At 35.5% G+C, this 17,444-nt stretch overlaps 1 protein-coding gene and 1 long non-coding RNA gene across 3 annotated transcripts in view; one reads left to right on the top strand and one right to left on the bottom strand.

Moving 5' to 3' along the window:
• The window catches only part of TMPRSS15 (transmembrane serine protease 15), a 138,826-nt gene that overhangs the window by 38,022 nt on the left and 83,360 nt on the right, over positions 1-17,444 (bottom strand). For both annotated transcript variants that reach the window (XM_043893080.1, XM_043893081.1), the window contains 2 exons: positions 9,529-9,639; positions 7,865-7,997 (listed from right to left, as the gene is read on the bottom strand). In XM_043893080.1, the coding sequence (XP_043749015.1) occupies positions 7,865-7,997; positions 9,529-9,639 (244 nt within the window). The remainder of the gene's footprint in view (positions 1-7,864; positions 7,998-9,528; positions 9,640-17,444) is intronic.
• Positions 1,216-17,181, top strand: LOC122687541. The gene is made up of 3 exons (XR_006339166.1): positions 1,216-1,225; positions 3,499-3,502; positions 17,029-17,181. It is a non-coding gene; the product is annotated as an uncharacterized LOC122687541 (long non-coding RNA).

Here is a 17,444-nt window from a genome sequence, read left to right as displayed (position 1 = left end):
TTTACCACATATACTCTTAGAAATTAACGCAGTTTCTTTTGGAAAGATAAGAGTGTAAAGAAAAGAAGAGAGAATGGAAGGAAATAGAGATTAATAGTTGAGGGAGAATAAGGAAGTGATGACGAAAGCAAAAAGCAAGGAAGAAAGAAAATAAGAGAAAGAGGAAGGTGTAATTAAAGGAAAGGAGAAAGAGAGTATATTATCCCATTTGATTTCATCAATTTAATCCAAAATTGTCCGTGACCTCAAAAATTATACCACGTTGTTTACAGGTTGATCAGTTGGGAATAATTTTTAGGAGGGAGGCTAAATGAACAAGGAGCTTCCCTGGTGGCTAAGTGGTAAAGAACCTGCCTGCCAATGCAGGAAGTGCAGGTTCCATCCCTGGGTAGAGAAGACCCCTGGAGAAGGAAATGGCAACCCACTCCAGTATTCTTGCCCGAGAAATCCCACGGACGGGGGAGCCTTGGTGGGCTACAGTCTGTGGCGTCGCAAAAGAGTTGGACACGACTTAACAGCTGACTGAACAACAACAACAGAATGAACAAGAAAACTTTTGTTATTCATTCAGGGAATGTAGTTTTCCCCTGCCTTTATCTGTTTCTATTTTAGAATATAGATGCCTCCCTCCCTCTCTGCAACAACAGGATTTAAGGGAATGGTGAAGGATATTTTGGTTTGGGGAAAACTATATTTGTTATTTTTATGTAACACTCTTTAAGTGAAGAAAAAAAGCCTTCAATTAAAAAAGCAGAAACAGCAACAAAAACCAAATGAAAACCCCCCAACTCTGCAACAGGCTTTTGTAGACTAGACAGCTAAGTTGCAGAAAATTTATTGGTAGATGATTCACAATTGACCAGAAGAAATTTTCTCTCTTTATGTGTATAATTATATTCTCAGCAATTTCCTTGCCCCATAAATTTCTCTGGGTTGCAAAGTACCCATTCAAGTTTAAGTCAAAATAAAAGTTAAAGACAACAAAGAGTTTGCTCCCTAAATTGAATTAATAAAAATAAGTGATTTCTTATAAAAGAATCCTTTATTTTCCAATAATATATTTCTAGATACTTACTAGCGTACATCAGGAATGGATTTTTCCCAGGCAAGCAATAATACCAACCTGTGTTTGTTGAAATCTTAGCCTTGAATTTTTTTCTTTTTTTAAAAAAATCCATTTTAATGATGTCTTACTTATAGTGGTCTTTTTAAACTCTCTAATTTTGTTTTGATCTACAGGGCGAAAAACTTTTCCAGAGAAGTTAAAAGAGGCTAGTGTCAGAATGAAAAGCTGAGGAATCCCCTGGATTAAGCCTGAGTTGACCCGCACATAGGGAAGCTAAACTTGCGTGTTGGGCTTCCAAGGTGGTGCTAGTGGTAAAGAACACACCTGTCAATGCGTGAGAAGTAAGACAGGAGGGTTTGATCCCTGTGTCGGGAAGATCCCCTGGAGGAGGACACGGCAGCGCACAACAGAATATTGGAGAATTCCATGGACAGTGGAACCTGGCAGGCTACAGTTCACAAGGGTCACAAAGAGTCAGACACGACTTAGCACACATGTTCTTAGTAGAAGAAAAAATGTTTCATTATTCTTAACTTTGTTTTTAACACCAGATGAAATAAAACTACCAAACTTAAGAGATGTTTTGTATAATTTCTGTTTTCTGCTGAAACAAATATACAAGGTTTCTTGGGATCTTTTGATATGACTGGACTACTTTCCTGTAGAAGGAGAATCATCCAGTGTTCTTGAAAGAACCAAGACCTCTGGCTCTTACTGTAGCCAAAATTCCAGCCTGAGTTCTATGGAGCCCCTAGCAATTCATGGTAACATGTAGCCAGTTTATAGTTGGAGGAGAAATAATGGCTTCTTTATTATTACTAACTTGTAATTGAAACACAGTCTTTATTTCTGCTATATATGTAGGTGACTTAACCACAATATTATTAGCAGCACCTATAATTTTGTCACCAAATTACACATATCTTCATATTTTACTGCATATGTCTAAAAATATCACTTATGCTCATCTTTGATAACACAGCAATCATTAGAATCACCAACATATCTTATTTACTCTCTTAAAAAAGAAATATATAATATCATACTATATTTTTAACAACCTTGATAGCTTTTTCAATGAAATGAATTTCCTTCAAAATTATGTGTGTTTTACTCTTTTGCAACTTAAAAATATGCACCTAAGAAGAGGTTGGTAAGTTCCACCAGACTGCCAAAAATGTCCATGACACCTAGAAGAAGGTTAAGGATAACTACACTTAGATAGTGATTCTCAAACTATAGCGAGCATCAGAAACACCTTAAGGGCTTATTCAAATACAAACTGTTGGGCTCTGTTCTAGACTTTCAGATGAGTGGGTCTGAGGTGGGGCTCCAGAATGTAAATTTGTATACATGCGTCCCAGGCGGTTGTTACAGATGCTGCTGATTCTTTTTTATCTTATTTTTTAGTTGAATTTTTATTTTATATTGAGGGATAGTTGAATAGTTGATTTGCAATGCTGTTAGTTTCAGGCATACAGCAAAGTGATTCAGTTTTATACATATACTCATTCTTTTTCAGACTCTTTTGCCATGTAGGTTATTACAGAATATTGAGTAGAGTTCCCTGTGCTATCTAGTACGTCCTTGTTGATTATCTGTTTTACATATAGCAGTGTGTATATGTTAATCCCAAACTCCTACTTTATCCCTCCCCTCAACCTTTCCTCTTTGGTGAACATGAGTTTGTTTTCAGAGTTTGTGAATCTGTTTCTGTTTTCTAAATATGATCATGTGTATCATCTTTTTAGTTTTCACATATAAGTGACATCATATAATGTTTGTCTTTCTTAAAATTTACTTTATTGAAGTATAGTTGATTTATAAAATTATGTTCATTTCTGCTGTAAAGCAAAGGGATTCAGTTACTAATTTGATTTTAAAATGAAACACTGAGAACCACTGACCTAGACCACCCTGAATCTAAATGCCTGGGAAAATGACTGGGTGATTTTAATGTATCACCAGGTTTGGGAACTGCTGATCCAGCTCTTGGATTACAATTCGTTGGTATACTTGTTTTCATGCCCTTGCCCATAGCAGATATAATTACTTACCACTGTGTTTTCTACATCTTTGTGAGATGATATGCCTATTACAGATTAATCTTCAGTTCAGTTCAGTTCAGTCGCTCAGTCCTGTCCGACTCTTTGTGACCCCATGAATCACAGCACGCCAGGCCTCCCTGTCCATCACCAACTCCCGGAGTTTACTCAAACTCATGCCCATCGAGTTGGTGATGCCATCCAGCCATCTCATCTTCTGTCGTCCCCTTCTCCTCCTGCCCCCAATCCCTCCCAGGAAGTTATAAATTATTACAGTTTGCTATTATTTTCTCTTTGATTATTTTAATTAATGTATTTCTCATTCTAAATCAGGAATGAAAAATCAGAACTATAAATTGCAATTCAGGCAAATGATTAGCTTTTTAGCTTGGTCAATTAAACCAAGTAAAATAAAATTTTTTTCACCATTTTGCCCACAGCCCCTCCTACCCAACTAGCCCACTGCTTCAGCCATTCCACCCAAGGAACATAGCTAAGAATAAAATTAAAATTTTCTTGCATGGTGAACTTGTAAATTAAAATTTTAAAATAACAGAAAATATTATTTATTATTTTTTGCATAAAGTTAGCAAATAAAAAAATCATTTAAATTTGAGGTAGCAGTTACACTTTTCCTATTAATTCTTATATCTAATCTTTATTTTTTTTTGTGTTAAGGCTTTGCCTTCATAGTTGAAAGTTTGGGGATATTGACAGAAAATATGTACAAGAACAGGAGCATTGTTTGTCTATCAATTTCTTAAACTAATAGGAGACACAGATTCTATTTTCAATTTTCTATGAACTTATTTTTGGTGTTAAACTGTGAATAAGAATTTGCTCTAGTGCTTACACAGAAAATTAAATTATTATGCTCTATGCATGTGAAATGTTAATTTTTAAAAATATTTACCACTCTCCTACCAACATTTTCAAAACACCTCTGAAATGGAATAACATTGAAGTAATTCTATTTTTTATTTGGGGTTCAGAATGAGAGGGTCAATTTGATGTTTTTGATATATGAAATGAAGGTATCTGGCACAAGACTACTATGGGATTTAAAAATTAACATTAGTTCCTCATGGGGATACTTATAGTTAATTTTATTTTTAAAATGTTAGCATTTCCTAAATTTTGTAGAGGTTTACAGACCTGATGACTTCTTGATTTTAATGCCTTAGCAGAGCACATCAACTGCATCATTCATTTATTGCGTTAATAACAGGGAAGTGTGGTTTCCTAGGAAATACTTTAAAAACCACTACTCAATATTTCTTTAACATTTATTCTTGCATCAGTCTAAAATGTTTTCTTTCATACTTTGATCAGAGACATGAAAATGTTATTCAAAGTTCTTTTTACTTATGCAGCTATCAATGGTGGGGAATGAAAATATTTCATTAAAAATAGGAAAGCTGATGAAATCTGCCTCATATAATTTACTAGAATCTGTGGGGAATTGCATTTTATACCCTAACTATGCAAATAATCTTGAGAGGCTACAGTGCCTTTTTAATAAATTGACTCTTAAATTACTTTCCTCTATACCAAACACATCATTTTAAACTAAGTTTTCTTTCGTTAGCATGCACCAATCTAGACATATTCTCATTAAGGCTGTAACTTTCTTTCAATTACTAGAGCACTAGGGAGACTGGTTAAGAAGTGCCGGTCCAAAGATTAAAGTCTTTGCAGAGATTATCTGACTCATTTCTGAAGAGAGCCAAGTGCCTGACCTTCATGAAAAACATTGTACTGAAGGCAGTGGGGTGTTCTACTTGCTTTACACACACTAAAAAAAATCTGGTTCTCTGTCCTTGTCTGTGATTGTGACTGTGATTCATTAGAAATGAGGTTAGTGAACTAGAGAGTAAAATCTGGCTGGAGGGAAAAACTTGTAAATAGACAGTATGTGGTTATGTGGAACTGGCCATCATCCATACAGCTCAGGCCACTTTCTAGAAAGCTTTCCCTGACATGCCCAAATTGAGTAGAGGTTCTCCTACAGGACATTGTCTTTCTCACATTATATTGTAATTCTCTATTTCTGTGTCTGTCTCCACCACATAAGCATTTAAAGCAAAAACTATGTCTTATTCATCCAAAGACCAGACACATTATCATTGCCAATGCATAAACTTCTAATCTGTGAGTAATCAAAATAATGTGTTTATATCAAAAAATGTTAGAAAAAATAATGAAGATAAATGTTTCCTTTCCAATATGCTCTTGCATGAAAATAGAGTCAGCTTTATGCTATCACTCAACATATTTTATTCAAATGCATTAAAAATATTTTTGCCAAAGAAGATCTTGATTACTTTGATCTTTGTAAAGGTTTCACCTTAACCCCAACATTGTCTCTTTGAGGAGACAGTTTAGCTAAGGTTCAAACATCACCTGTGTTAATAATCATATAGTGATACTTAGACAGTAAACTGGAACACAAGCTCCTGTACAGTAAGAGCCCAATCATCCAGAGCATTTAGATTCAACAACTGTGGTCACAAGGTCAAGGAGCCAATCTCCTTAGCCTAAACTGTACTAAGTTCCTGAGTCTATAAAACAGCTCCTCAGCATGGCTATCAAATTGAGTAGTGGAAGCAACTGTGGAAAATTCTTAAAGAGATGGGAATACCAGACCACCTCACCTGCCTCCTGAGAAATCTGTATGCAGGTCAAGAAGCAACAGTTAGAACTGGACATGGGACAACAGACTGGTTCCAAATTGGGAAAGGAGTATGTAAAGGCTGCTTATTGTCATCCTGCTTATTTAACTTATATGCAGAGTACATCATGAGAAATGCTAAGCTGGATGAAGCACAAGCTGGAATCAAGATTGCTGGGAGAAGTATCAATAACCTCAGACATGCAGATGACACCACCCTTATGGCAAAAAGTGAAGAAGAACTAAAGAGCCTCTTGATGAAAGTGAAAGAGGAGAGTGAAAAAGTTGGCTTAAAACTCAACATTCAGAAAGCTAAGATCATGGCATCTGGTCCCATCACTTCATGCCAAATAGATGGGGACACAGTGGAAACAGTGACAGACTATTTTTGGGGGGCTCCAAAATCACTGCAGATGGTGATTGCAGCCATGAAATTAAAAGACACTTGCTCCTTGGAAGAAAAGTTATGACTAACCTAGACAGCATATTAAAAAGTAGAGATATTACTTTGCCAACAAAGGTCCATCTAGTCAAAGTTATGGTTTTTCCAGTAGTTAGGCATGGATGTGACAGTTAGACTATAAAGAAAGCTGAGCACCAAAGAATTGATGCTTTTGAACTGTGGTGTTGGAGAAGACTCTTGAGAGTCCCTTGGACTGCAAGGAGATCCAACCAGTCCATCCTAAAGGAGATCAGTCCTGGGTGTTCATTGGAAGGACTGATGCTGAAGCTGAAACTCCAATACTTTGGCCACCTGACACAAATAACTGACTCTTTGGAAAAGACCCTGATGTTGGGAAAGATTGAAGGCAGGAGAAGAAGGGGACGACAGAAGATGAGATGGTTGGATGGCATCACTGACTCAATGGACACGAGTTTGAATAACTCCGGGACCTGGTGATGGACAGGGAGGCCTGGCGTGCGGCAGTCCATGGGGTCACAAAGAATCAGACATGACTGAGCGACTGAACTGAGTGGAAGCAAATAACCTCCTAGGGCCTCACCTGCATGGACTCACTATTGAACTAAAGTTAAGTTAGAAATTTAAGTCACTCAGTCGTGTGTGACTCTTTGCGACCCTGTGGACTGTAGCCCACCAGGCTCCTCTGTCCATGGGATTTCCCAGGCAAGAACACTGGAGTGGTTGCCATTTCTTTCTCCAGGGGATCTTCCCAACCCAGGGATTGAACCCAGGTCTCCCGCATTGCAGGCAGATGCTTTAACCTCTGAGCCACCAGGGAAGCCAGGAACTATTGAATTAAAAGCAACGTTAAAGTAGGAATCTGGAGTCAGTGCCACTTATCCACTGCTTTACTTGCAGTGAGGATATACAACTATTCATTTCAGTGTTTTGTTGATTTTTCATCAAAAAACATTATTCCCCATAACCAACACCCCACCGACTCAATTGACATGAGTTTGAGCAAACTCTAGGAGATGGTGAAGGACAGGGAAGCCTGGTGTGCTGCAGTCCATGGGGTCGCAAAGAGTCAGACATGACTGAGTGACTGAACTGAACTGATAGTAATTTTTTGAGAGTCATTTATTTTGAGAGTCATTAATATGGAATTATTACTTGAATTAAGTCTTGCAATTCTGCACATTTTCTTTCTCATGACAATAATACTTCTTCAAATTTTCCAAAAGAACTGTCATGAATGGGTCAGGAAGACACAGCAAAAGCATGTTCTCTCCATTACCCATGTGATTAGTTATATACATGATAATGGAGCATAAAATGGAATATTTCCTTTTCTTAAAAAAGACAATCTATAGAAAATATTTAATGACATGAGAAATGTTCATATGTAAATAGGTTACAAAACAGCTTATAATATGGTATTTTGCATGATTTTATGATATACTATTTCTGTATACTCATATTTATGTAATATTTCTTGAAAGATTATTAACAGTGGTTGTCTTTGAGAATGGGATTAAACAAGATTTACGTTTTCTTCCCTTTTGAGCATGTGTTTTCTAAATTCATGACTTCCACAAATTTTAAATTTCTTAATAAACCCAATTTGAAATCCACAAAAAAGCTTGAGAATAATTTGAGAGCTGAGTGGAATTACTTACCCTAGTCCCAGCAACTGACACACATCATCTGAGATCTGGGTTGTCCAGTTCTCGGCACAGGCTACATGCCATGTGCTTTGAATCCTGAACTGCACCAAACCACTGCCGTCTGTCGTGCCATTGAAGAGACGCACTAAAAAGATGAGATCATACACAGGGTCACTGTGACCCAAGCCAATAAACAAATGTTGGGCTCTTAAGCTAAACACGTAAGGTTCTTAACATTTAGAGATTGATAGTGTATGATTTTTCTTAAGAACATACTGGAAGTCTTAAGTTGAAAACAATAAGTTTGGTAGTATGAATTTTGTTTTTTCATTTGATTATAAAGATGGAACTGTCAGAGATATGTAAGTTCATTGCATATCAGTACAGCCAATAAACAGAAAATAAAGCTATTTTGAAGAGCTTATAAGCATAGTTACTAAAAGAAGGAAAACAAATTCAAGAACAACTTTAAACACTTTTTTTTCTTACTTCTCTCTCCAGAAAGTATCTTCTTTGACCTTATTTTTTTGCTGTTTGGTTTCTGTCATTCCCCCCTTCAATTTACAACCATTTAGGATAGAGCACAAAAGCCTTTAGCAGCTAGGTGAGAGACTGGGCTAAGAGAGTTTATCAAACAGATAAAATATCACCCATCATAGTTTTACCCGAAAATATCATACAATAATTCTATGTGTTTGTTACTCTTTACCATTTCTTCTGATGATAAAAAGAATAAAGGCATTGCCTGTAGAATTAGACAGACTTGGGTTGAAAACATAGCCCTAAGCCTTACTAGATGTGTGATCTTTTGCAACTACTTAACTCCTCCAAGCCTCAGTTCTCAGCGAAACAGAGTTAATTCCAATTATGTTAAGATCATTTTACAGCACCCCGTTATAGCACATGCATATCATAAATAGCTTTTACTATTTGTTTTTTCTAAATAAAACAGGACAGAGTAAAAGTAGTCATTATTCCTAATGTAACAGAGAGCTGGATAGGGGATGGACAGGAGACTCAAGGCAGAAGGAGAATTAGATACCGAAGAATCAAGAATGCAAGGACAAGTCTAAGAAAGTCAGTTATAAATAAGCATGAGGGGGCCTTTGTGTGTAAGCAATGTGCAAAATATGAGTAAGAGTGGTGACTAGAGTGGCTGGCATGGGCTGTTGTCTTTCTGAGGTATTTTATGCTTTTTACCTGAAAATGCATTGTCCTAGACCTAAAGCTGGGCTTCCCAGGTGGCGTTAGCGGTAAAGAGCCTGCCTGCCAATGCAGGAGACCTAAGAGGTGCGAGTTTGATCTCTGGGTCAGGAAGATCACCTGGATCTTCCTGGCAACCCACTCCAGTATTCTTTCCTCGGAAATCACATGGACACAGGAGCTTGGCAGCCTGCAGTCCATAGGGTTGCATAGAGTCATACACAACTGAAGCAAGTTAACGCACGCAGACTTAAAGGTATTAAATGTAGTCAACTTTAAACAGAAACAAGTTCGTGTGTTAGCATTTCTTATAACCAGAATGATGGCAGAGGCACTAAAATCACCAGGAAATAATAATCCATAAGTACCAAGACATGTCCTAATAAATATAGTCATAATCTTCCTTTTGCATTTGTAGAATCCAAATGTAGAAATTAAGATGATGAAAGTTTTTTCCTAAAAATAAAACGTACCACAATCTGCTTCATCTGAGCCATCCTTACAGTGTGGAAAACCATCACAGAGATTCACCAGCAGAATACAGTCCCCATTCTTACACTGAAAATTGTCTTCCTTGCAGGGTTCTACGGAAGGAAAAAATATGTATTGCATAGGATAATGAAATGACAAATAGACCATTCTGGAGTACCCATACCATTTCTGTCCCTTTAAACATCCATTCTTTGCCACAGTCCTTGGTTAAGCTGACTTTGATATTGAATATGACAAACAATTGCTCCCAGTGCTTTTGCAATAGTCCTGTCAAAGCTAGAGATATGGTTTAATTAGAATATGAACAAAACCTTAAACATCTCCTTAGCAGCAGAGGGCAGGGCAGTTCCAAGCAATGTGTGAGAGATTTTGGACATAGCATCCCACACCGTCTCTGTGAATCTTATAAATTCTTCCAACCCAGTGAATGTGAGTGTACAAGTAACAACCATTGGAATGTTCACAAGTGTAGAGAGATCTCTTGGTCTTGCCATCCAAATGATACCTCCAAATCTTTCTTACATAGAAATGTGGAAGCTGTCTTTTGGTGGAATCAAAGTTGGACCAAACTGGAAATTGTTTAATTAAAGCATGGTTAGGTGGGAAAAAGTCATCTAAAGAAATGGAAACTGCAATAGCAGTAATTTGAAAGGAAACAGGGAAAACAGGACTGGAGATATTGGGAATGTGCTTGGACATGAAAAAACAGGACAATGAAGAGGCTGGACAAGAGAGGATTAAAGTACATATGGTGGTTGCTTCCAGAGTTTTGAGTTGTGCATAAGATGTCTACTTGAAGTATTCATTGTTTAAAGGGAGTGAGAATGATGTTTCCTGGAAATGTTTATTTATTCTTATGGAGTTTTGCTCTGGGGGATCCCTCATCTCACTGGAAAAGAGGGGTTTGCTACCCTAGAGTTGTTTCTGATTGTGGCTTGGAAGGACTAGCTACATCCTGATTTTAGAATCTCTATTGGGGCCACATGGAATCTGGATTTTCTGAGAAAGGAAATAGCTGTTGGGTATGAAGAGGCTTTGTTTGGGCTCCAAATAGTGACTGCAGCCATGAAATTAAAAGACATTTTCTCCTTGGAAGAAAAGCTATGAGAAACCTAGACAGTGTATTAAAAAGCAGAGACATTATTTTTCTGGCAAATGTCTGTATAGTCAAAGCTATTGTTTTTCCAGAAGTCATGTACAGATGAAAGGCTGGACCATAAAGAAGGCTGAGTGCAGAACTACTGATGCTTTCAAACTGAGGTACTGGAGAAGACTGTTGAGAGTCCCTTGGAAACAGCAAGGAGATCAACCAGTCAATCCTAAAGGAAATCAACCCTGAATATTCATTGGAAGGACTGATCCTGAAGCTCCAATACTTTGGCCACCTGATGCGAAGAGCTAAGTCATTGGAGAAGACCCCGATGCCTGGAAAGATTGAAGGCAGGAGGAGAAGTGGACGACAGAGGATGAGATGGTTGGAAGGTATCACTGACTCAGTGGACATGAGTTTGAGCAAACTCTGGGAGATAGAGAAGGACAAGAAAGCCTGGTGTGCTGCTCCAAGGCATCAAGAGGATTGGACATGACTGAGTGAGCAACAACAAAGATGGGTAAAAGTAAAACTTTTTCTATTAATGCTCTCATTGAGTCCATTCATTAAATTGAACCTGTAACTTACTAGCTGTAATATCTATATGCCTTGTTTCTTCATTTTTATATGCCTAGGACTTGACAAAATGACTGGAACAAAGTAGGAAATCAGTAGATATTTGTTAAATGTTAAGTGAATTAATTTGTATTAGATAAGGGGATATGCCTCAGTAATCAGCATGCACATTAGTAATAAACACAATATGAATAAATCACTAAAAGTATGATTTCAAAAAATACATTTAAAAAGTAGACAGCTGATTGGCTGATGATAACTATTGACTTGAAAAATAAAAATCAACGATGAATTATGAAGATAAAATTTACTTGTCTGAATTTGGGTGCAGGTTAAGACATAAGCTCTGGAATCATGTGACTGATTTGACCTTCAAGTTAAACATTTTCTTTTTATTTATTTTTGACCTTGGACAAATTAATCTTTTAGAAACTAAGTTTCTTTCATATAAGTGGGATAAATACTGCTTATGTCTTAGTTATATCATGAGAATCATTTTTTTTTAAAAAGTGAATGTATTTACTGTGCCAATATGAATACACTGAATGCGGAATAAATTTTATCCTTAACAGTAAAAGTAGTAGCACTTAGAGGGCATCCTTTTCATTGATACTCCTGTGTGCTTGTTGCGCTACCTTCTTCTCCAGATAATGCGAGAAGTCAGACCTAGTGCTTTGCTCCAGGTATCTCACAGCAATAATTGGAGGTGTTTGCATGTGTTATTTTAAACTTTGATAAAGCCTATATTTTTTCAACCCAAATTTAAGTTACTTTAATAAAAAATACTTTAAGAAAGGCGTGATCGGGATAGTTGCTTCTATAAATGTTTATCCACTGAGCGTAGGTTACATATATCAAATATAATACTATTAGGAAGGCTCTTGTAAATGCAATTATCAATTTATTTCACAAACACATATTTCTAAACCAGATTAGTGAGACAATAAATGGGCAAAGACAGCTGCTTATTCTACAGGCAAGCCTCAATGCTTTAACTGACTTTATATTTTAATCTTTCCAGTACTGAGTTTAGAAAGCAGGAATACTTAAAACTAGGTATACATGTGTTGAATTTATATCTTCTATTTTAAATCTATATTTTAATATATATTATATTCATTTTAAAAGCTGACAGCCTAATTTTGTATCCATAATCAAATATCTTAATATACTTATAGAATGTTAGTCATCACTAGTTATTTTTAAATTATCCCATTACTTTGTTTTCATAGATTTTTAAAGTCATTAGGTAAAAATGAGTTTTAAATGCCAATAATTTAATCATCAGTAACTTATTAATAATTTTACTCTTTTACTGGTATAGCTAGGCTATATTTAATCAAAAAGCATGCATCCATTGAACTAAAATTTAAATAACTGAATAAAAATATGAATGAAAGCATGTGCAAATATCTGAAAATTGTAGTTCATTTTTCTGCTCTAGCCAAAGCTGTTAGTGTTATATCAAATGAACACAGAAAAATTATTCTATCTTCATAAGATGAGTCTGTTGGATTGAAAAAAAAATGCTGAATGGGAAAAAATAATCTATTGCTGCTGAACTGAAAATAAATGACAAATTCTGAGAAATTCAAATAAATTGTTTCAAAATTTCCCTTTATGTACATGAACTGGATTCTGATTCTTTGCAGCATGTAACAATTCAACTTCAAGAATTTAATCCAAAAGTTTAACTCTCTGTGGCCTCTGGAGTCTTATTTCTGATCATTTTATGCCCATAGTGAGAGAGACAAAAAGAAATATTATTAAGAACTGAATTTCCCCATCTCCTTTTTATGAGGTCTCCAATAGCCCTGCCTCATTTAGTCAACATATGCCTGGTTTTAAATGGAACTGAGCTGATCTCTAAGGCACATGCCACACAATCTGGGGAGGGCGCTGAACCCCTAAATGTAATCAGCTGCCACTTCCAGAGTTGCCAGATAAGCACTATTGAGTTCCAAATTAAGACTCTGAGATTCAGAAAAGAGCAATGAGGGGACATTCAGAGGAGAGTGATCTTAATAAATCCTATTTCTTATACTCTAGTTTAATGTAAATAAAATGTGAAAACTAAGATAAAAAAAAAGAGATAATATGTTGTACAAGGGTTTTACATGCCACTTAAGTGCTTTGGAAGGTGTACCTAAAATATCTTAGAAGATAAATGAAGGACATTCATGCTGAATATTTATGATATTCCTTTGCTCCTTTTCTCTGAAAATGACCAGCACAGCAGGACACCAACATAAAGATGTGTGTGCCTAATCTCTCCTTCTGTTACCAGTGTGATTATCTGCCACTGCCAATTCACTGTGTCTGTAATTGCTTTTCAGCCTCTTGGTGTAAAAAAATCCCTCTGGGAGAAGATTATGTTGATAATGACTCAATCACTCCATTTTCTAGTTCCTAACAGCATAAGTCCCTGGCCAAGAGGAATGTGAGACCACATTCTCAACATATTCAACACAGAATGATGGTCATGGAAAACTCCATTTTAACTTCAATCCAGGGTATTTTCTCAAAATGATTTATTGCCTAAATAACATTATCATAGTAACTAAAATCTTTTGAAAGGGCAAACAAATAAAAACAATACCTAGGCCATAAATCTCCTACCTATTTTGTGTTGTAAGCCATAGATTATGTTCTTTTGGCTTTTATCTTGACTAAAAGTTGCTTGTAATATTTTTCAAAGTCCTAATGTATTTACTTTATTAGAAGACTCAAATAAAGCCAGCAACTGTAATATTTTTGATGAAAGAGGTGTTGCTACCTTCCTTTCTCCAAACTATTTTCTATAATTCTTTCCTCCCTTTTCCTTTACAATTTAAAATACGGCTTAAAGACCTACTATTTCTCCAAAATTTTGTTTCAAGATGTTTTCATTTTTGCAGATGGTAGATGGTCAATAATTACTTTTTTGGATAAATTCACTCCCTTATTGGCTACAGCTATTAGTTTTTCTTAATCTCATTAGTTCAGTTGGTTTTGCAATTCATCTTCATTTCCTTAAAAATATAGCAATTTTCAGTCAGACAGAGAAAGACCAGTATCATATGACATTACTTATACATGGATTCTAAAATGATACATATTTTATCCTTTCTGGTGCAATGGTAAGATGGTAAATGGGACTGGTTCCTTAATTTCTCTTTCTGATCTTTTGTTGTTGGTTTATAAGAATGCAAAAGATTTCTGTGTATTAATTGTATATCTTATAACTTTATCAAATTCATTGATGAACTCTATTATTTTCTGGTAGTGTCTTTATTATTTTCTATGTAGCTGACCCAACACTGTAAATCAACTACACTCTAACAAAAACTTTAAAAAAAATTAAAAAAATTAAAAAGAATACAAATGAACTTATTTACAAAACAGGAACAGACTCACAGACATAAAAATTAAACTTACTGTTATCAAAGGGGAAAGTGGGGTAGAGAGAGGGATAAATTAGGTTAGGATTAACATGAACACTACTATATATGGGATAGAAAATCAACAAGGACCAACTGTACAGAACAGGAAACTGTGCTCTATATTTTGTAATAACCTATAAGAGAAAAGAATATGAAAATGAATGTATATAGAATATATGTAACATGTAAATGAATCACTGTACTATATATGTGAAAATAACACAATATTGTAAATCAACTATACTTTAATAAAAAAAGAAAGTAGAAAAAACTGAAGATCATTTTAATTTGGTGAATAGACGTGGGACAATATTAAACAGGTAACTCAATTTGCAGTTAATATGCTACAAGTTTTTAGTTTATTTTGTGTTTTATACTCATGGGAAATAAACATTGAAAAATGAATTTTATTGTGATAACAAATAAATATAATTAGAATAAATTTAAAAAGCATATAGTACTCCTCAAAAGTTCCTTCCATGACATCTTTGGAAAAAAGTTGGGAAGCCCACCTCTCCAAGAGAGTAACTATTAGGTATTTTCTTGCTCATTTTAAAATAGAGAATCAAGCACATAATTGTATTTCATTCAAATACAAATGATACTGATGTCACACATTTTCTTTATTGCAGAAGTTTCTCCTCGAAAATTTAGAAATATCACTCCACTGTTTTAAAATATTCATCATGAAATGACTAAAATATAATGCTGAACTGGTTTTTAACATCTTTAAAAACTGATTTTGCTATTCTCCTTTAAAATTTTATGAAAACTTTCTTTTAAAATTTAAAATTTTAAATATGAAATGTTTTAACACTGATTCCTACTTATAAATTTTTATGATTTTTCAGACACTTTAATCAGATCTAGAAATTATATTGTTTTTTTCCTATTATAACTTTCAGTGTTAGTTTTAATTGGCTCTCTTCCTTTGGGAATCACTATTACTTTCAATTTGTGGGTTGGTGTTTTTCCTGTATGCACATCAGAGACGTCCACATATTTCCATCTCTTTACCTATCATTTTTGACTCTTGATCATGCTTTTGTGCAGTGTTTTTGTGAGATTGTGGTATTATGGTGTCAGAGTTTTTGAATAGGTATACGATTGACCAAAAATCTGTGCAGTTCACACCATCACCAAAAACCTCTGATGGAGTCAGAAATAATAATCTGGTTGTGGTAGCATTTTAACAAGAAATTCCTCTTCTCAAAGAAGAGAATAGGCCATAGGGATAGAAAAGTGACTTAATTCAAAAGAGGTCTCAAAATTGCCTTGATTACTACTTTCCAAAGCAGTGATTTAATTATCTCCTAACTTAGTTTTTGATTTTGTATACATTATATCTATCTATATCACTCTCTATATATATCTTACACATTATATTTACACAAACATATGACATCTATTTATATTTTCATATCAATCTATTTTCTTTTTTGCTATTTTGAAAGATAATTATAAATATAATTTAAAATAAATAATTTTCTTTATAAATTAAAATAATTGTAAATCATATTACTTTCTATATGTTTCTCATTTTTCATGTACTCTTTTTTATGATAAATTCTAATTTTCAGTTCCTCTAAAGTCGTTATTCCTTTTCTTTGGTGCTGTATATTCTTTCATAGGCCTTAATGTTTTTGTTTGTTTACTTCCCTAATTGATGTTTTGTTTATTTACTTCACTAGTGGATTTTTTGGTTGATTCATGTCAATGTTGCTTATAAATCCTAAGTAGGTGTATCTAATACCAATCACAAATTCCAGAAGAATAGCATCATTTCCTAAGCTACCACTTACTCCCATCTGAGTAGCTTGGGCAGTAACAATTGTTATGACTTATATTCAGCGCCAGAAGATAGATAAGCTACAGGTCATTTTTCACATTTGCTGTAATGTTCAAAGCACACAATTTTCTGGGATGAGGTCTAAGTTGTGAGTAGAGGAACAGATATTTGTACAGATGATTCTAGTATCAGAGAATAGGCCAGATGATGATCGATACTGCAATCCTACCTCTTTTCTAGACATTCTGATTAAAGACATACTGACCACAGTTCCCTATGGAAGGGAAATGTAGATGTAGGAAGCGATGTGTATTCTGTCTTCCTGACATATTTCCACCTAGAGAACCACTAAGTGGTGGGACAGAGGTATTTTAAAAAATCATAGTTCAGGGGGAGCAGCAAGCCATAAAAATTCTCTTTAGACCCCTGAATGCAGAGTTAAATATATGAATGAAAATACCTGTATCTGTATCTGCATCTATAACTATGTCTACATCTCTCCATGATGAGCAGGCAGGTCACGATTTTGTTTTTCCTGCTGATTGTGTTATGAATGTAATAAAAAATATAGGGGAAGAAGGTTGTGAAAAGTGTGAAGTGAAAGTGTTTGCTGCTCAGTCGTTCTGACTCTAGGAGACCCCATGGACTGTAGCCTGCCAGGCTCCTCTGTCCATGGGATTCTCCAGGCAAGAATACTGGAGTGGGTTGCCGTTCCCTTCTCCAGGGGATCTTCCTGGCCCAGGGATGGAACCCGGGTCTCCTGAGTTGAAGGCAGCCTCTACCATCTGAGCCACCAAAAAGGGTTGTGCATTCCAGCAAACAGCAGCACCGAATTCCTCCTGCCTTCATGGCCATGCCTTTTCACACTGTCTGTCTCCGAGAAGTTGATGTTAATGTTTTAATTGGATGTTGTTGGCATTCAAACGGCTCATTTGCTTGTTTTCCTGCTGTTCTCTGAAAACGTTCTTGGCAAAAGGAACGTGACGGACAATCCTACTTCCTCACAGTGCCAAGAAGCCC

The sequence above is a fragment of the Cervus elaphus genome, chromosome 31, assembly GCF_910594005.1.
Source record: "Cervus elaphus chromosome 31, mCerEla1.1, whole genome shotgun sequence".
NCBI classification, from domain to species: Eukaryota; Metazoa; Chordata; class Mammalia; order Artiodactyla; family Cervidae; genus Cervus; species Cervus elaphus.
The sequence above is the reverse complement of the archived record's forward strand: the minus strand, read 5'-3'. Positions and strand labels throughout refer to the sequence as shown.